A 22,521-nucleotide genomic window follows, 5' to 3' on the forward strand; every position below is an offset into this window, starting at 1 on the left:
AAACCCGCCCCCCCCCCCCCTCTCTCTTTATTTATTTATTTTAAGTATTTATTATGTGTCTCTTTTTATTAGATGAAATAGAACCCCCACCTCTATTAGATTTTTCCCCATAATTTATTCAAACCAAAACAATATACCTCTTCAAGACTCCCACTAAAAAATTTTTAAAAATCTAATAATTTTTATATTTGTTGTAGTTTTAAAAAAAATAAATTATTTTGAGATTATGAAGAAGGATATTATTTTGACTTGGATGAATTATAGAAAAAAAATCTTTAAAAAAATACTTTTAGAAAACTACTATTTTTTTAATATTTGGTGTAACTTTTTTTTTTTCTTTTTAGTTTTTTGGGATCATGGAGTTATAAAAAAAATTTAGATTTTGTTTGTGTATGATCTGCCCAACTGTCCGTGCTGAACTTGCTGCTCCTCTCATTTATAGTTCATATATAATTAGTAGAAAGCATTACTAATAGGCAGGAATAGGAGATTGAGAAGGAAAAATCAACCAATCGAAGGAAATAAAAATCGTACAACCTAGATTTTTTAAAAAATTACTTTTTTAGATTTTTTTCCCCATAATTTGTTCATAATACCAAAACAAATTTTAAAAAAACAACAAATACTAAAAAAGGAAATTGGAATTTTGAAGAGTATATTATTTTGACTTGAATAAATTATTTGGAAAAAATTTAGTTGAGGTGGAATTTTTATTTCATCTAATAATAAAATGACACATAATACATTTTTTTTTTTAAAAAAGAAAAGAAAAGAAAAGCAAGAGTTGTTAGTTTTAAGGGTATAACTGAGCCAAAAGATGAATGGAAGAATATTTTTAGACCAAAAAGATGAGTAGAAGGGTATTTTTAGACCAAAAGGTGAATGAAAGGTATTTTAAAACCTTTTCCTATAGTTCAGAGGTATTTTTGACCCTTCTCCGTTTTTTATATCACATATTTTCATAATCATTCAAAGAGTATTTACACCCATCCAAAATAGATGTTTGTAGTGCTTTTGTGGTGAATGAAAAACTCCACAGGATCAACTGAAACATTATACTCCCTCCGTCCACTTTTAATTGTCATGGTTTCCTTTTTTAGAGTTAAACTATAAGAATTTTGACTAACATTTTATGATTTATTTTTTCATCATATTGATATGCAAGAAATTGCAATTTATAGTACTTTTCATATAATTTTTGAATATCTAAATTTTTTGTTTAAAATATCGAATTAACGTAATATAATTTAACTTTGAAAATTAGTTCAAAATTGAACTTTTCGAAAAAGCGCAACATGACAAATAAAAGTGAACAGAGGTAGTAGTTTGTAAGAAATAGAATGTAAATTGTTGCAAGAATACAGGTTTTTGTCATACAACTTTCAAATGTAAATTGTTGCAAGAATACAGGTGATTGTCATATAGTCTATATTGATATATACCTTGAGAATTCCCTTTAGAATTTTGATCGTCACTCCCTTCTCGTTTTGTAAGTGACATTTTATTTTACACATAATTTTTGAAAACTAGTAATTTGTGTTCCTCAGCATTAACGGTATGCTGACTACTGCAAAATGTTATCAACGGTAACTGTGGACCCAAAAACTAATTACAGAGATCCTAAAAAGTCTACCATTTGATCTGCATCCTCTACATTTGCTTCTTTACACCAGAAATGAAAATATGCAATACATATCCACTTAATTTTCTGCATAGTATTGAATCTATCCTCAAAACACCTTCTATTCCTTTGGGTCCACACTGTCCACCAAATACATGAAATTGCTCTCCACCATCTCTTTTGAGACTTGCTGCTCCCTCTCCTTTAAGAAGAAAAGAGAGTTTTGTAGGCTTATCTATGTGTTCTCCCTCCACATAATTTATGAGTAACTTGATGGCCAGGTGGCTTCAGCAGAAGCTGATATGCAATCTAAATCTGGAGTCATGGAAACCACCGCATATCAACAGATCGCATATTCAAAGCCTTCTGCTGCCTCTCAGATTCAAGCAAAGGAAGCTGATGTTCAAGCTCTTGCAGAGTTGACTCGTGCACTAGACAAAAAGGTTACAACACTAATCCTAGTTTTTACTTCATATGATCCATGCATGAAGATTATACAAATGAAAGCTAGCTCTTTCTTTCTCTCTCTACATATGCTCGTATCTTTGTCTGCTTATGCTAGTCGTGTAGACCTAAATAACATGTTCACTCTCCAACTTAAACTTATAGATGAGGTGGTCATTCAATTCAACATGGTGTCATGGTGATACAAATCCTATAGTCGAGTCTTACTTCTCGTGCTTGAATCAAGCAAACGAATTAGGCTTGCATGTGAGGAGCATGTTGCAGACCTAAATAAATATGTTCCCTTTCTAACATTTTAAAGTTAAAGCTAGTTAGATGAGATTGTCGCATAATTCAACAATATCTTTTTATTCAACCAAATAAAAAAACTTTATGAATAAAACTAACAGGCATTTATGTCCGAATTACCTATATAAGCTAATGAGGGAGAAATATCTTATTCACTTTCCCTCCCTGAACTTGAAGGGCTTATTTGCATGAAAAGAAGAAGAAATTGTTGAAGGGATAAGCTTTCATGATCTAGCAGGTTAAAGCTCTATTTACTTTTTGAAGACGAAGGCTGAAGCAGCTTTATAGAACTTAGTCTTATAGTTATATGCACATCTATAAATTGTTCGAAAAATGTGGAGGTATTGATTGAGCATGTATTTATTGTTGCAAAAGCTGTGTTGACTGCTCTGTTTGGAGTGGGGAAATTTAAGGTAAGAGGGAAGCTACCCTGAGCAGATGCTGCTACCATTTACCAAACTGATGACTAGTTTCTTCTATTTTAGAGTTGTACTTCTTCTTGTCTTTCATTTTTAGTTTCGGCTGTCCTTGTATTTCAATGTATGTGTTTCGGAATTTGTGTCAATAGATGCATTTCTTTAGTTGACGTTACATGTACAAAAGGCATGCATATCTTGTGTCAGATGTGCAGTGAGCTCATGTCATTAGGTTGAACGTGTAGGATGCAGTGGTTTCAGAGTTGAGGCGCATGAATGATGATGTCTTGGAAAACCAAAAGAACAACGACTGTTCTCTCAAGGACTCAGAGCCTTTCAAGAAGCAATATGCTGCCGTGCTAATACAGTTAAATGAAGTCAATGAGCAGGTATGCTTATCCTCGAAAGTAGAATTTAAATTTTCTAAGGTTCACAAAGTTTGCTATAACATTCATTTGCTTTGGCAGGTTTCTTCTGCTCTATTTCGTTTGAGGCAGCGGAATACCTATCACGGAAGCATTCCACTTGCTTGGCCAAGGCCAGTTCCAAATTTTGCTGATCCTAGTATTGCGAGCACTTTTGATCGTTGTACAAATCAACCGCAGGAATCAGGATTCCTTGTCAATGAGATAATAGAAAATTCAAAAATCAAATCCCGTACTATGGTAGATGCAGCCGTGCAGGTAAACATTCAACTGTTATTTCTGTTGGGAGCCTTCTAAAAGCATTTTTGGTGTGACCCAATCCAGTTTTAAGATCATGTTTGAAAAAATTCTAAAGCGGGTTATGATTAAGCATAGCATGTTACTCCCCCATTTTATATGACACATTTTCCCGTTTAGGCAGTCCCAAAAAGAATGACACTTTTCCTTATTTGGCGAACATTTAATGACACTATCGAGTATCAACATTTTACCCATGTTGGGTCCCACTTATTGTTGGCATAATGCCAACAAATGTGTACTCTTCTATTTAAAAATTCATTTATTTTAAGGATAGTTTTGGAAAATTGCAAAGTCTTCCCATATTTCTTAAACTCCGTACCCAGTCAAACTACATCACATAATTTGGGACGGAGGGAGTACTGTTTATTAGCTTCTTCAGAAACGTCATTTGCATGGTTGCCAGGTTGATTTATTCCTTAATTTACTTCTGCAGACTGGGAATATTGAAATGTATTTCTTGAAAAGATGCAGTAGTAGTAGGAGATTTTGCATAAAGGTGGTTACTATTTCATTTTGGTATATATAACCGGATCAAAATATTTTGAGAAAATACATCAGGATCAAAGTTAAGAGGAGAAAAATTGGACCTCCAGTAACTCTTTTGAAAACTTTTGAAATTAGTTCACTTAAATCCTTTTACGATTTCGTAACCAGGTTTAATATTATCAGACAATTGGACTTGATTTTTTCAATGTAATGCCTCCAGAGTTTTGCATCACTAAGTTCATGTTGCATTGTGTCCTAATTTTTATTTATGTTACTCTTATCATGTTTGTGATCTCATCATTATCGTCCACATGTTGCTGTAGATTATTTAGGACTGATTAACTTCCCTGTGTAGGCGATGCTTTCATTTACTGGTAGAGACAACACCACCGAGAAGATTGAGGAGGCTATTGATTATGTGAATGATCGGATTCTACTAGATGATTCTTGCGTGCCAACTGTAAGATTATTTACCACCTCATGTTTGTGTAGTGGCTATTTTGCTTCTCTATATCAATTGATTTTTAGTGCATTGATCTGTTGCAGCCACCTGATCTTAAGTCAAAGAATATGTCAGATAGAAATGAAGCAGAAATTCCTTCAGAACTTATCACTAAATGCGTTTCTACTTTGCTTATGATTCAGGTAAATACGATTGGTTACCTCGTTTATCTTCCTGTATTCTGTTGGCAAGTTCTTTAGTTCCGTAATTCCAGCACATTTTTCAAGTTTTTTCTGTTCCCTTGGACTAGCTTTTGTGATACGATTATTGCTTTAGAACATTTGGCATGGAAATTACCTTTGCTTAGGTAATGTACCATGTCCTTCGCGACATTGGGTTCCATATTGAGTTGCCTCTTTTTTGAATGACATAAATGTTCCATAACCTCCAGAAGATGTTTCTCATCTTAATATCTGGATTACAAAATTATCTTTATCAAACTAAGACAGCAATGTATTGTGATTTTGGATAAGTGATAAATAAAGGGAGAAGGAGAAACTCAAACAGATTGACTGAAGGAGCAATTCCTCTTCCCTCACCAAGTTTTATCCCTTCAAAATTGCCAGATAGCCTCAGAGGAGGAGGATGTCCAGTGTCCTTATTTATTATAATGTAAAAGGGAGAAAAAAAGATGATCTCTAGTCTCTGTATGTGTGCTACATTATCATGATCTCCAGTATACAATATATTTGTTGTGACCTCCATCTTTGTAAGTTCACACACGGATACCTTGGGGATGAGTTTACGCTATGTATGTCTTGCTAATCAACTCCAAAAGGATAACCCAACCAAGTATTTTATGGCAGCACATGATATCTCCAAAAGCACATTTGGTTATTCAGTTCATATCTCTGGTCACCCATACAGTTGTCATTATTTTGCATCTTTTATGCTTGACACAACATGATTATCTATTGTACATGATTGCAGAAGTGCACGGAACGACAGTTTCCACCAGCTGATGTGGCAAAAGTACTGGATTCTGCTGTAGCAAGCTTACAACCTTGTTGTTCACAGAACTTTCCAGTGTATGCTGAAATACAGAAGTGCATGAGAATCATCAAGAACCAAATTCTGGCATTAGTACCAACGTAAGCCATGTATTATCAACACTTAATTTGCTCTTGTAAATTCACTTTGTAGATAACTAACTAACCTTATTCATGGTTAAGTTCTCAGATTAATGCAAGCTCAATTTTACTGCCTCTCTTCCCATTGTCCTTCAATGGTGATTTCTGTACCATCACCCCCCACCCCCAATAATGGAGGGCTTAGTCTTAATCCCATAGTGGTCTGGCTGAACTAGTAGCTACAACTACTAATTGGGTTGGAAGTAGAAAGAGCCATGGAAATGATGAAATTTTGGATTATCCTTGAATTTTAGCTTATTTTGTTTAGATTATCTTTCCATTTGGAACACGTTTGTTTTGCCAAAGAAAATCCCAACCACATTCTCTCACAGTCCAGCTAAGCTGCAATGAAAATACAAGAGTTTCCATCAAACCCATCATTGTTATTGAATTCTTCTCATAAGATATAAATATCTCAACCTCATCTCTCCCACGTTTTAAAACTAAATATTACTCCCTTCTTTATTTCTACTTGTCCAAGTTTAACGTGACACATTTTTTTAAGAAGTAATTAATAGAAGGGAAAAGGGTCAAAAATGCCCTTAAACTATGTGAAAGGTAACAAAAATGTCATCCGTTTATAGTTTGGCTCAAAAATGTCCTTACCGTCAATACTTTGGCTCAAAAATGCCCTTGCAGTCAAGACTTTGGTCCAGAAATGCCTCTATAGTTACAAAATGGGTCAAAAATCCCCTTTTCTGAATAAATATATTATTTTTTTCTTTTTAAACACATCTTCTTCCTAATTAAAATATTATTAAAGAACACTATTCTTGTTTTCTTTCTTCTAAAATCACTCTAACAAATAAAAATGTAGGAAATATTTTTTTCTTCTTTATCTCATTTTATCAATTAAAATAGAATAATTTCATGTACCCTTTCGACAGATAATATATGTCATATATATAAGATCATAGTAATTAATTTATATTTATATAACGATAAAAAATAATGATAATAAAATAAGAAATATTTTCATTTTTTATTTTTTTCTGAATTGAAAATAAACATTTGCTATTTTTTTTTAAAAGAACATTATTTGAAAAAGAATGTGTCAAAAAGAAAATAATAATATATTTATTTGAAAAATGAGCATTTTTTACTCATTAAATAACAATAAGGGCATTTTTGGATCAAAGTATTGACGGCAACGGCATTTTTTGACCAAACTACAAACAGAGGGCATTTTTGTTCCTTTCGCATAGTTGAAGGGCATTTTTGAACCAAAATATTGACGATAAGGGCATTTTTGAGCCAAACTATAAACATATGACATTTTTGTTCCTTTCACATAGTTGAAGGGCATTTTTAACCCTTTTCCCTTAATAGAATGATATCACAATATTACTCTTTTGTATAATAAATTCAACATTTTGGAAAATGCAATGAAAAAGATTATAGTTAATAAGAAGGGCAAATGAGAAATTATCTCATGATTTTTTAAAGTAAACAAGTAAAAAATGAATATCTATTTTTAGTAAAATGGATGAGAGTTCAGTTTGGTCATTTTGTTTAATTTACTGCACTTAGGAATCGTTTGATAGAGCTAGTAATGTATATATTCGTAATGTGAATGCATTAGTTATGTTAGTTACGATGAGATTATTTCTTATATGGTTTTTGATTTGGTGTATTAAAAATAAAAAAAGGGTCAAAATGTCCTTAAACTATGTGAAATTGATAGATGTTCTCAAACTATGTGAAATTGAACAAAAATGCTTCAGTTAGTAGTTTGATCCAAAAATGCTTTTATTATTACTTAATGGGTTAAAAATGTCATTTTCGTAATAAAAATATTAGTATTTTTTCCCTATTAAAATATATTCTATTCATAATAAAAATATTACTATTAAAGAACTCAATTTTTGTTTCTTTTCTTTTAAAAACACTTTAACTTATAAATAGGGATAAGAGTCTGAAAAATACCTCAACTTTGGTTGAATTTGCTGTTGTGTTACTAAACTTTCATGAGGACCTATTACATCCCTAGACTATTTAATACCGTATTTTAAACATATATATTTGTCCACGTGGACATACAAAGTAATACAAAATTATAAATAGTAATCTATCCACGTGGGCACATATATACCTTTAAAATACACTATTAAATAATTCAGGGGGTAAAAAATACGGTATTAAATAGTCTAGGGAAGTAATAGGTCCTCATGAAAGTTTAGTATCGCAACAACAAATTCGACCAAAGTTGAGGTATTTTTCAGACCCTTATCCCTTATAAATAAGCAGAAAATAGTCTTTTTTCTTCTTATTTTCATTTTAACAATTAAAATATAAAAACATCATTTACCTTTTCAATTGATAATAGGTTATATATACAAGATCATAGTAACTTCATTATTAACTTTTATTTAGATAAAGATAAACAATTTCTAATCAAATAGAAGATATTTTTATTCGTAATCTTTTTCGAATTGAAGTAGGATAATCATTTTCTAATTAAGAAAATCATCTTTAGGAAAAGAATGTGTTTAAAAAGAAAAGAAATAATATATTTATCTGAAAAAAGGATGGGCATTTTGACCCATTAAGTAACAATAGGGGTATTTTTGGACCAAACTATTGAAGACAAGACTCTGTTTAGACCAAACTATTAACTGAGGATATTTTTGTTCAATTTCACATAGTTTAGACATTTTGACCCTTTTCCGTATTAAAAATAAACTCATTGCATAACTTCTATTAGAAAAAAATTGTTTACAACAATACCCTCTACACTCATTTAGCTTTGGAAAATGAGAAATGTTTTGAGAGCAATTTGAGGGTAATTATATCATTAATCAGTCTAATACATGTGTTGAAATTCTTTTCATTACTAGTACATGAAAAATCATGGTATTAGCAATACACAATAGAGTCTATAACTAATGCTACATCGTTTGATAGAGTGTACTAGAAAAAATAATGCATGCATTAACTTTGTGTACTAGTAGTACCTTATTTGGTACTCTTTTTCAATCTATGTATAACTAAATAACTAATGCTTGTATTAGTTACATGCTCTATTATGTATTGAGGTGTGTATTACTAATACATGAAAGTTCAAGGTATTAGTAATATAAGGACTTTTAATGCATGCATTAGCATAATTAAAACACACAATAATCCCTACAAACTTTTTTTTCATTTTTTTCCCATTATATTCGTGAAGAGTAATTTTTAAAATAAATATATTTTTCTAGAAATTATGCAATATAATGCATATTAATTATAATATACCAAATCAAATAATTAATATATAAGAAATAATCTTTCCATAACTAATACAAAAATAATTGATATAGTCATTACTAATACAAGCATGACTAATACATTTTATTTATCATTATTTTTATACACTATATCGAAATGACCCCTTAGTGTGTAACATCAACCCACTAAATGGACGTGGAAATGTGTCTTAAGTAAAATGTCATATCATTAAAACGTACATAATTATTACTACATGTTGAATAAATTCTTCTGATAAAGATTTATAGAGGTCTTTTCATGGCCTATAGGACAGGGGAGACTCCCTAATGAAATTTGAACTTAATCATTTATGAAAATATGAAATAGATATAAATACTCGTTCATCAAATCAATAAATACATGAAATATTTTTATACAAAAGATTATGTATTTAATTAATAAATATAACTATTTTTTGCGTTGTCGATCAAATATGTAACTTGCCCTTTAAATATAGGGACACGACCAAATCGTCTAAACCGACAGTTTGGTATTTAATCTAAAGTACAAAGTAAGGTTATAAGAAGATTGTTGGGCCTATGAGGTGATGTTGGGCCTGGGCCCTAGTGGTAGATGTTTGTTGAATGGGAGCATTTATGAATTAATGTGGGCCCTTCAATCAAATTACCAACAACACCGACAAAATAGGGGTAACACTGTTGTCCATCAAAATAATAGTCGATAAATATAATAGGAAAAATTACAGAAATCTTACATTTTAGTTTACTTATTACCATTATCCCCTATAAGTTTTACAAATCTCCAAAATCCCTCATTTTCGCGCATCAGATTAGTGTATCTCGCGCATCAGATTAGTGTATCATGTATAAAATGTACATCAGATTAGTGTATCATGTATAAAATGTACATCAGATTAGTGTATCATGTATAAAATGTACATCAGATTAGTGTATCATGTATAAAATGTACATCAGATTAGTGTATCATGTATAAAATGTACATCAGATTAGTGTATCATGTATAAAATGTACATCAGATTAGTGTATCATGTATAAAATGTACATCAGATTAGTGTATCATGTATAAAATGTACATCAGATTAGTGTATCATGTATAAAATGTACATCAGATTAGTGTATCATGTATAAAATGTACATCAGATTAGTGTATCATGTATAAAATGTACATCAGATTAGTGTATCATGTATAAAATGTACATCAGATTAGTGTATCATGTATAAAATGTACATCAGATTAGTGTATCATGTATAAAATGTACATCAGATTAGTGTATCATGTATAAAATGTACATCAGATTAGTGTATCATGTATAAAATGTACATCAGATTAGTGTATCATGTATAGAATGTAATGTATCTTATTTAACGATTAATGTATCTCGTGCATCAGATTAATGTATCAACGCTTATATTATTGTATCCGTTTGAGGGATTTCTATAATTATAAACTTTTAAGGGATAAATTGTAATTTTTCCTTAAAAGTATGTGATTTATGCTATTTGCCCATAATAATATACATGTTTTGTATTAGATAGCGGAGAGAATGACAAAAATGACTTATGCTCATAACAATTTTGATCTTTTAAGTTTATCACAAATTAACAAAATGGTTTCTTAAATATACACTTAGCAATTTTAATTTCTTAAGTTTGCCAAAAGTTAATATTTTTAGTATTTTTTTTTAAAAATTGTTAAACTTTACCTATTAAATGTGACTTATGAAAAAGATAAATTATAAAGTCATGGTAAGTCCTAAAATATGCAATATAAAATAATACACTAGACACTTAAAAAATAAAAAATTAGCATAAATTATTATATCTCAAAAACTAGACTATACTTTAAAACAAATTAGAAATGACAAAAACTATAAAAATATTAACTACTAAAAACAAGTGAAATATTAATGGACGGAAATCGAGGGATACTATTAGAAAGTCAATGATTTTTCATAATTTATTTTACGAAAATGATAAACGAATAAATCGGTTATTTTCGCGCAAAAATTATGATTATCTTTTAGTGATTTTAAAGAAAATAAAGGGAGCTCGTCAGTTTTCTTTTTTATTTATTTATTGTGAAAACTATCGGACAAATGTAGATTTTTAAAATCATAAAACTGTAGTTGAACAATTAAATAAAAATAATGAAGATATTTATTTTTATATCGAGTTTTATATGAGAATAATGTATTTTATCTAGTTGATAGACTTCCTCAAATTTTGTGTTTGAGAAACTATTTTCTAACATTATGAAGTTGATCATTTTTCCTTGATTTTGACCTATAATTGACAGACGTCTCTATCCTTCACTATTTGATCTTCTTTTTTTTTGGAATGTGTACCTTTAAATGTAAATTCTCCCTAATTTTTTTATAATTTCCCTCAAATTCAACATATAAAGTTGGATAAATATTTTTTCGGAGATTAAAGTGTTGACTTTTGCAAAACTTAAAAAGGATCAAAACGGTTAAATGTGTACTTAAAATATTATTTTTACCAACTTGTGGCAAGACTGTTAAGTGTATACTCAAGATACATTTTTTGTCATTTTCTTTAAAATAGTGTATATATTTGACTAGCAAATACAATTATTTTTAACAATCCAATTAAATGTGTAACAATCACGACCAAAGAGGCACAACCACTTTAATAAATGAAACAATCTTGGAAGTTAACCCACCTCAATGAGATGGTTTGCCCTTCAAATAGTCCGATCTTCAATAATTATCTTTTAAGTGGTCTGATTTTAAATTTTAGCTTTTAAAAATTAAATATATGTCTAATGGGGTATAGATTCTTAACAAGTGAATATTATAAGTAATGTAAAAATATAAACTTATGCTCTATGAAAAAGTTATTTGTCTTAAGGGTAAAAAATCAAAGGTTAAAACAAACTTAATGTCTAGCGGAATCAAAGACAAATCGAAAAACAAATACAATGAGGGCATCACTAAAGTTAAAGTACATTAGTCGAAGCAATGTCGTACAACATTATTCATCTAATTTTTTTTATTAACATCCATAAAATTGATGTACCAACACATAAATATAAAAATTAAATGTACTTTATTTTGAATAAATTTTTATACAGGTGTAATGTGTTAGTATGATACAATTAAAACATTTTTTTAATTGTCGAAGTCATAATACTCTATTATACGAGTATATATTAGTCGAAGGTGAACAAACTATGATTACCAATTTACCATACTGTAGAATACCGAAACTGAACTTCAAAATACCAAACTATACCGAATTAAATTGATACGGTAATGGTATAATGTTTTAAAACCGAATATCAAAATTGTAATTTCGAAACTTTCAAATACCGTACCATACCATACCATGCTCACCCCTATAGGTCATACATATAAGGTCATAATAACTCATCATTAATTTTCATTTTAGATAATGATAAGATTCTCTTTTCTAATAAAACTAGTAAAGAAAGCCCGGGCGCTGGCCGGCCCCAACATTAATAAAGTTATATTGTTACTCTCTCCATCCCATATTAGATGAGAATCTTACTAAAAATATTTTTTTCATATTATTTGAGCACTTATTAAATTAGGATAGAATTAATTAATTCTTTTTCATTTTACCCCTACAATTAATATGACCATTCCTATATTGTATGTGTATTTTTTGTAACTCATTTCAATGTGCATTGATATAAACAAAGGGCAAAATGGTGAAGTCTTCCAATGTATTAATGATTTCTTAATCACCGTGTAAAGTTGGAAGTGCCCATCTAATATGGGACGGAGGGAGTATAGTTTATGTATTGTTATAAAATTAGTAAAGATTGTTATAATATATTTTGCTCATAAGTGAGCTAATATAGAAACTTATTTGTCATTTGTAGCAAATAAATGTAGCGATAAGATTGAGGGTAGAAATGAAGCATATCTTTCTAAATTTAAGTAAAAATAAACAGAGTAGAAGAAACATTAGGGTTATCGATAGGACGATTCATTCGGTTACTTTAAAAAAAATTATATCATTCAATTTTTCAGCTATTTTATAATGTATAACCAAAATTAAAATTTTAAATCATCCCAATCCTAATTTATTTGACACAAGCAGTACAAAAATTAGTGTTTTTTTTTGTTGTCTTGTAGATATTTTAAGTTATTATTTATTGTAAATTATAGTACTTTTTATTAAAGTTTTTAATAACATATGTTACTTTTTTATGTTTGAGAGTCAAACCAACTTTTTTTTTATATGTCTTTTAATTTTATATGTGTTTTTGTCCTTTTTCCATTTTCAAAAACTAATACTCTCTCCATTTCATTTTATATGTCATTTCTTTTTTATAAATATATTGGTTATTTCCTCTTCTTATTGGAACACATGTTGACTTGTGGTGATTGGTTATTCCCTCTTCTTATATAGTAAAGTAATTATATGTGTTTTGTCCTTTTCCATTTTCAAAAACTAATACTCTCTCCATTTCATTTTATATGTCATTTCTTTTTTATAAATATATTGGTTATTTCCTCTTCTTATTGGAACACATGTTGACTTGTGGTGGTTGGTTATTCCCTCTTCTTATATAGTAATGGTTATTCCCTCTTCTTATATAGTAATACTATGAAATATTTTTATTTCTTAATTTTTTCAAAATGTACAATATAATCTTTGATATTTTAACCTTAATTCCCAAAAGTAATTTTCATAAGCCATTCTTGCGTGACTAACCAAAAATTCCATTAAATTTTTCATGTTTTGAACCACTAGTACAACAACTTTTTTGCAACTTTGAAGATAGAGGTAGTAGTGGGTATGAAAGGGAAAAATAAGAAGATCTCGGATTCTAGGGAAAAATAAGAAAAGTCTCGGTCCTCCATCAGAGATTTCGAATTTGATTATTGGGTATGGAGAAAATCACAGTAAAAATAAAAATAAAAAAAGTCGACACACCCACCACTTGTTCAATTTTGTGATAACTTAGATAGCCAAATTAAAAAAACACATTTATATATTATAGGGATAAGGGTATGAAAAATACCCTAACTTTGGTCGAATTTGCTATTGCGATACTAAACTTTTATGAGGACCTATTACCTCCCTAGACTATTTAATACCGTATTTTAAACATATATATATGTCCACATGGACATAAAAAATAATGCAAAATTATAAATAGTAATGTGTCCACGTGGGCACATATATACCTTTAAATACACTATTAAATAGTTCAGGGGTAAAAATACAGTATTAAATAGTCTAGGGAGGTAATAGGTCCTTATGAAAAGTTTTAGTATTCGCAACAGCAAATCCAACCAAAGTTGGGGTATTTTTCAGACCCTTATCCCTATATTATATCTTTATTTTTTAAATGTCTTATAACTGTAAATATATTTTTTAAACGTCCTTAAAATAAAATAAAAAAGTAATGTTACATACAAATCTAATATCATGTATTTTTTTTAATTGTCTTTATTAGTGATCAATTATTATATGCGTATGATAATATATGACATTTAAATCTTATTTGGTTGTTGTAGATTTGAAAAATACTCAAAAATTATTTAGCTCTAAGTCTCAAAATTAAAGATATGTATAATTAAAAAAAATTAAAACATTAATACAATATTAATAAGGTGGAATGTGTGAAACACGGTAGAATACGAAAAGTTAAGAAACTTCATCTTGTTGTAAATATTATTTTTATTATATAATTGTGGATGGCCATAACTTTTTTTATGTTTCACCTTTACAATAGTTATAATCACATCTTCATTATATCCTCATTAATATCCCAGAACCCTCATAATCTTTCCACGTTCTCAAAGGTTAATGCCATATTTATGACCTCCTTTGAGTTACTTGATGTATTCTTATTAACGAACATCTTATGAATATGTCGTATAGACTTGAATACTTGGAACTGTATGACAGAAATTAATAAGAAAATCTTTCTCTTGCCTTTTACATTTTTTGTTTATTATATTATTTAATATTGTTACTGTTTTAATTTAATTTTATAACATATTATTAACACTGAGTCTCACAAATTAAAAATAACAATACTGTTGGTAGAATTGTTTTAGGTGAAAGTTTGAATGAGTTTATTCTCCATTATTCATACTTTAAGGTATGAATTATTTTTACCTATTTTTAGACATGACTATTTAGGAGTTTTAGCCTGTTAGGTGTGATTATTTTTATTCATTTGCGTATGGTTGTCAGTTCGATAATTAATCAGAGAGAAAAGGTATTTTAAAATCTATAACAACAATTTTGAAAGTGATATTTTAATCAAGGAGTAAGTTCTGATTTATTCTATCTTAAAATTTTGATAATGACTATAAAGTATTGTCCTAAATTAATAATTCTTGAGTGATGGTTGTATAACTATCAGCAAGATAATTTATCTAATTGATTAATTCATGTTAGTACTGCTCTATAATTGTAAATGTTTGGTTGATAATATTTATTTTTATCTCTAATTCACTTATGAATATAATCAAGAAGTGGTATTATTATTAAAGCTTCGAGGTGAGTCTCATTATATTTTTGGCATATAATGTCAATGGTTGAGGGTAAGACAATATATTTAAGTCTATCTCATCAAGGGAAAAAACATCGACTTGAGTTTCAGTGTGTCATGATGATAAGATGTTGGGTTCAAATTCCATCTTATTATGACATGACACATCTTTATATGGGTAAAACATTGAGTTCAAGTACCAACACACAATATTGATATATAATATAACTAAAGCAAAATAGATATTTTTGATAAAAAATTGTGAAATCTGTCCCATTGAATTTGCTCTATTCTCTAGTGTGAATATGATAAGTGTATAATAAGTTTAGAAGAAGATAAGTGGTTGAATCTAGAACAGGAGCATGTCAAAATGATAATGGTCACCATTGTGATAATATAAAACAACGAAGATTATGAATTCCTTAAAATGGTCCTTTAAAAGGTGAAGGTAATTTTTCCATCAATTTGGTATGAAGATATTGGGCATGCCATTATCGTGCAATCTAATTTGACAAGTCTTATAAAACCTCCATAAAAAAAATACAAAGTGGTGGAGCACTTTGTAACACACCACAACTTCTAGAAAAGATCGTAATCATTTATCATAAGCATATCAGTTTGGATTGGGTGATGTCCTACTTGTTCATGTGTGTTAAGATCCACTACCAAAGGTAGAAAGTGTATCAGATGTGTATTAGGGTCATAAAGGACCTCTAGTGCAAATTCGAGTTCAAAACTTCTCTACCAATTAAGTTTTTCTATGAGATCTTAAAGGAGTCATCTTAAGAGGACTATATCTCTCAATATATGAGAAGTTAGGTGATCTACAACCTATCAAATTAAAGGTTTATGTGTCTTGTTTTCAATGCCATCAACCGTTCGTTAATCCGAATCTGGAGTAAAGAATTATGATTATTTTATTAGAATAATTTTGGATTGGACAGTTTGGCGATTGTCGAACTGCATTGCCGAAATGGCTAGAAAATCTTCAAAAAATATTAATTTTGGCGATCCAAAGCTTCACTTTGGCAATCCACCAAATATTTTGATGACAGGCCCCCCAAATTGCCGAGTCGATCGATGTGATTCATTAAACGGTCTTATTTTTCTTCGATTTTCTAGGTCATCTTATATTTTTAAGAGGGGTATTTGTCACGACTCAGACCGTCGTGATTGACACCCACACTAACCCTCCGGTGGGAGAACCAATACTACAACCCAACCAAGCAATTTAACAAAAAATAAGTATTTAAAGATACAGAAACATGTTTAAACAACTAATGCGAAAATTCAATCCTTAGAACTGAAAGTCATTATACCAAAACTTTAATTTCAACAAGTCTAAGAAAAAGGAGTACAACCCCAATCAGGCATAAGAAATATCTAAAACACTAGTCTGAGTCCGAAGAGAATGGACTAAACAAAAGAGGACCCATGACAACCTGGAAGAACTGGCTCACCCTTGAATCCGGTCTCGATCAGTTATCTCCTAGCTGAGGTCGATCAGTAACCACCTAAAGATGCCCTGTACTCAACAAGAACGAGCAAGTGCAGTATTAGTACACAACCACGTAGGATCACGCGGCCACCCCAGTAAGCGAAACATAGGCAAGCAATCACAACACAATAAACACACACACACATATATATAATACATAGATCAATGTTCATTTCAAGAGCAACATACAATTCCCAATATCAACGACAAATAGACATGAAGGTAATCATCACAATGGTCCTCTCATGGAACCCACACCCAAATTGTTAGTGTGTCAGAACGTGACACCCGATCCAATATACATGTGTCGAAACGTGACACCCGATCCAATATATGTGTCGGAACGTGACACCCGGTCCAATGTATGTGTCATAATGTGACACCCGATCCAATATAAGTGTCGAAACGTGGCACCCGATCCAGTCAGCACAACCACAACCACAATCACACTCATAATGAACAATACTCATAGTCATACAATCAAGTAATGGGTTCATGGCATGTAATCATTCATATACATATACTCATTCACATTAGATTCGGTTTGCATTCTTTATTCTCATATATGCATGCATACAACGAAGAAATTACCAGCATATATCACACAAACAGGAAATCAAACCATCACCTACCTCGAAACCAAGCTTGAATCCTCCTAAGACACTTGGGTCTTCCCTTTTCGGATTCTTTTCGCTTGATTTTGATCTATAAACGAGTAATTTACAAGGATCAATAAAAAAGGTCTAAATTATCCAGAAAATAACACAATTATTAACCCAAGACCAAACCCAGATCCTAGTTCAATTAGGGCTTTTCCCACCATCAACTTCAGGCCAACCCCCCCCCCCCAAATGATAATTACCCAAAAATCTAAGTTCTACGAATCAAAAAATGGATTATGGGAGTAATAATCTTACCTTTTGCACTAGAAGTCATGGGAATCTGTCAAGAAATAGCCTTGGATCGTCTCTTAGCTCTCAAGAATGAAGGTTTGCAGAAAATAACGATTTTGGGGTTTTCCCTGATTTAAGTCGCGACTGTCCCGCCACAGCGGGACCCAACTCGCCACAGCGGCCCCGCCCTGGCGGAACTAACCCCGCTCTAGTGACTTACACGGAGATAGAAAGTCATAATTTGAGTTCCAAGCTCCCATTTCGCAACACACCTTCAACCCTTGACGTTCAGAAACTACCATTTCACGCCAATATCAGTTTCAGGAGTTCTAATCGCCCGAATTCAATTTTGTAAAGCCGTACAGGCTCCTTAATGTCTTAGTTATCCACTCATGTGATCAAATTCATAGTTAAATCCCCCATTAATTATCATATTTCCCTAGACCTCACCTGGCTCGGATTTCGTCCAAATCTGGACTAGGCTACAGTTTTCCAAGTCACTACTCAAAAGTTTTCTGGCTCAAATTCTTTTCCCATTGATTTTTCCTAACGACGGGAACATGTCGTTACCGTATTCTTGCCCTTTTACCTTCTATTGAATTCTCCAACTCCATCTTATAACCTAATAACATCTTTATACACATAAAAACTCCCAAAAATCTCTAATTCTCCTTCTCCTAAAGATCAAGAATATCAAGAATGAGATTTTTTCAATTTCCCAAGATATAAAGGCTTCAAATTCAAGATTGTCTTAAAAAACTTAGGGTTTTCAAGATAACTCATCTCAAAGTTCAAGAACAGACTTTTGTGATTCTCTCTCAAGCAGTAAACTAGGATTTCATCTTCAAGCTTCAAGTTAAGAGATTTTACATATTTTCTCTTTTAGGTATGCAAAATGTCATCTATGGATATCTGTTCTCATAGGTAGTGTACCAGCGTGGTACTTGTTTTCATTGTATCGGCATGGTATCCGTGTCACATGTTACTGTACCGGCGTGGTATCTGTTCCAACAACAATATATGTCGGCATGACACTTGATCCCAATCCTCACATACAATACAATCACAACCACAATGATAATGATAACCCATTATAAATTCATGCAACACATTCATTACATGCGATTGGCAAAATTGTTCCTTTCATATAATGTATTTTCAGTTTCCTTAATCATATAACATGTATACACTACTAACTACCCAGTTAACAAGTACATATAGCATAAACGAAAAAATAACAAACATCACCTACCACGAATCAAGCTTGGAAACTCTAAAAAATAAGAGCTTTCCTTTTGCGACGAATTCTACCTTGTTCTTGGTCTAAAACAAAAATAAAATAACACGATCAATGAATAATGGCCTAACAATACTCATATTATAACCAAATCTTTAATATCATCCCATTCACATGATCATTCTACCCAACAAGGCTCTTTCCACCATTAATTCAAGTTAAAATCATTTCCCTAGAGCAACAACTGTAATGATCTATCTCGATCATTATAAGTAGGAAAATGGTGAAAATATTTGGGTCAGAAAACTTTTCGGGTAGTGACTTAAGAATTTTAGGTTAGGTCAACCTCAAACAAAATCTGAATTAGGTGCGATTTAGGCCGTCTAGGAATGGGTAGGGTGCAACGTCCATGCTTGATTGTTATTTTCTTGTAGTCAAGACGTTAAGAAGCTCATAGGGATTGAAAAAAATAATTTCGCCGAATAGAACTCTTGGAATCAAATTTGCCGTAAATGGATAGTTAGGGACATCAAGGAAAGGAGGTATGTTATAAAATATGAGTTTTAAGGATTTTCGAGTCGCTGAAGTTTGCATATTCTGATATAGCGGGAGGCGTCCGTTATAGCATGTATCTGTAGGCCCCTATAGCGGGGCGAAACAAAATTTTATGCAAAAATAGCCCTAAAACCTCTTATTTTATGCACTTTTATTCTTGGACTTGAGAGGGGCGATTTAGGGATGTATGCACTTAGTTTCCCATGGAATTCGTCAGTAAAGGTAGGTTTGTTACTCCCCAATATTGTAAGCTAATTCCTAAACCTTAGAATATAAGATATTACTCTTTGGGGTGAGTTTTGGCATGATTTCATGGTGGGAAAAACCCTTGGTTGGGGAGGATGATCATGAATTTTTCTGGAGTTAGAATTTTGTTATAATCCGGATATTAATAGGTCATTGTTGATTGATTGTTGCATTTATTTACTATTTTAGACCAAGAACAAGACAGGACACATCAAAAAGGGAAAGCTCAAATTCTTCAGAGTTTAGAACAGACTTGATTAGAGGTAGGTGATGGTTGTATGTTTCCGATTATATATGCATGCATATCTACTATTTTATAGTATCATTTGTACTATGCATGTTAGGAAAAACATATGAAGACATGTAATCACAACATGTGGATAATCTCATGCAATGAACTGGTTATGTGACTTGTGGTTTCAAGTGTTATTGTTCATGATGTTTGTGATTGTACAAGATTGTATGTGTTTGATGGTTGGATCGGGAACCATGTTTGGTTAATGATATCCTTATGGTTGGTTTGGAAACCATACCTTATATATACTAATGGTTGGTTTGGGTACCACACTCGGTATGGAGATATTCATATATGGTTGGCTTGGGTACCACGTGATGAGTTGGGAATTTCGACTCATTTAAGGCTTAATATTCAAGGATTTAGTGTCCTTAATGCCTATTTTATGCTCATAATTGATGTTTAAATGTTAATATGCAACAATGAAGGCGAAGAGAGTAAGGCAAAGACATTACGAGGCAAATAGGAGCGAAAAAGCTAAAAAATTAAAGGAAAGAAAAGCTAGTACTCGCCAAAGCCACGCCAAAGGGCGAGAAGATGAGCACTCAGCGAATCGCCAACCAGTTCGGCGAGCTCGACTTACTTTGCCGAGTTGACTCCATGTTGAAATGGGAACATATAAATGCAATTTTCAAAAAAAGAGAAGGAGTTCCCATATTGTTCACTTCTGGGTTTTTGAGTTTTTACATTCCAGAACATTGTTTTTACACTTTTGAGTAGAGATTGTGAGATTTTTAGCTTAAATTTTAATATTTGGGAATTGCAGATCATTGTCAAATCAGATGGAAAACTTCGTCGGTAACGATTTCTTATTTTTCACTATGCTTGGCTAAAACCCCTATTCTTGGGGGTGTGATTATGTAGTTGAATGCACTAATTAGCTAATGGATGTTCTTAGTTACTGATTTTATTGTTGTTTTGAAGTGGGTTCAAGTAATTGTTCTTGTTTTAATTGAGCAATTGTAGTTGTAAATACAATTCTAGCTTAGTACTCTATACTTTCTTGAGAAATAAGTCTTAGAGTTGAACTATTAGTTCATGATTGTATTGATTGCATCGTTAAGAATCTAGCTTGAGAAAGTGGGTTTGATTGCATTCTTACAAATTCAGCTTGAAAACATGAATTAATTAAGGAATTGGGTTGTTCGATTGTGTTTCGCTTGTTGAGGTTCGAAATAACTCACTTGATTCACAATAGTTGATTGAGAAATGACTATTGCACTCAAAACCTAGCCTACCCACTGAGATTCAACACGTTTGAGTAACTAGTAATAACCCATTACACGAAATTAGCATTCAACTTATCACACTCCCAATGATCTCTCTCTATTTGTTTACTTCCCGTTTTAGTAGTCGTAAATTGGTTACCCAAATCCCCTCATATTAATCATTGAAACTTTGTGATTTACTTTAATGTTGGGAAAGCACTACTGCTACAAACGATTAGAACACAATTTTACTTCTTAATCGTATTCTCTACTGTATCACTCCTTGTGGAATCGACCCCAACTCTTAGTTGGGTTTATACTTGTTAGCGACCGCCTACACTTAGAATTGGATGAAGTGTAGTTGAGAGTTATCAACGTCTCAGTCAATTCCATCAGCTTTGAAATGTTGAATTTAGTCTATGAGTGTTGTTGTTTTTAGTTTCAGAGCCTTTATGTGGATTTGAGCCCCTGAGTTGAAAGTTTAAGTAAATTTAGGTCAAGAGTTGACTTTAGTCAATCTTTAGAGTTTAGATGCTTAAATTGGATTTCTGACAACCCCATTGGATTCATAGTGTGATTTTAGGCCTACGTGAGGTCTCAGATCAATTTTCAAAGGTTTCGAGGGCATTTTGATCTTTTTGGTCAAACATTAATTAATTGTGACTTCAACGGGTGCCGGTTAAAGAAGAGTTCAAATCCGTATTTTAATTGTTTCATTGAGTCCAGTACATCAAACTTAGTTGGTTAGCATATTTGATTTGTGTACTCGAAATTCCGAACAAAACCCGAGGGACCTTATGGTAAAAAAAATTATGCCTTGGTGTTGCTGTGTTCTGCTGCCTCATTTGTGTTTTCATATCATTGCCTGCATTCACAAAGGGTAGGGTGGCCTAGCCTTCGCGTTCGTGGAAGGCTGACTCTTTTGACCATCTCGTTTGTGGGGCCTGAACCGCGATCACAGAGGGTCAGGGTGTTGACATTCGTGTTCTCGGAGTAGTGGTTGCGTTCACGAAGGGTTATTCCATTTGGTGTCTGCGATCGAGGAAGGGTGAACGCGTTCGCGAAGACCAATTTACCTAGCAGTTTAATGAAATTCTCAAAATGTGATTTCTTCCCATTTTACCATTGTTGGACCTTGGGAGCTCTAAGGAGGCAATTTTAAAGAGGTTTTCAAGAAAAAAATATTGGATAAGTGATTTTAACATCAAAATTGTGGGGGGGGGG

General features: G+C 31.7%; 1 protein-coding gene across 1 annotated transcript in view; it reads left to right on the forward strand.

Moving 5' to 3' along the window:
• LOC102595287 (protein ALWAYS EARLY 3) overlaps positions 1 to 5,710 on the forward strand; it is a 20,984-nt gene extending 15,274 nt beyond the window's left edge. Inside the window, exons 16-21 of the mRNA XM_006342694.2 lie at positions 1,903 to 2,064; positions 3,036 to 3,179; positions 3,258 to 3,473; positions 4,357 to 4,461; positions 4,548 to 4,646; positions 5,434 to 5,710. Coding sequence (XP_006342756.1) covers positions 1,903 to 2,064; positions 3,036 to 3,179; positions 3,258 to 3,473; positions 4,357 to 4,461; positions 4,548 to 4,646; positions 5,434 to 5,598 — 891 coding nt within the window. The 3' untranslated portion in view covers positions 5,599 to 5,710. The remainder of the gene's footprint in view (positions 1 to 1,902; positions 2,065 to 3,035; positions 3,180 to 3,257; positions 3,474 to 4,356; positions 4,462 to 4,547; positions 4,647 to 5,433) is intronic.
• Positions 5,711 to 22,521: the final 16,811 nt, after the last annotated feature.

This window comes from Solanum tuberosum, unplaced genomic scaffold, assembly GCF_000226075.1.
Source record: "Solanum tuberosum cultivar DM 1-3 516 R44 unplaced genomic scaffold, SolTub_3.0 scf00035, whole genome shotgun sequence".
Lineage (NCBI taxonomy): Eukaryota > Viridiplantae > Streptophyta > Magnoliopsida > Solanales > Solanaceae > Solanum > Solanum tuberosum.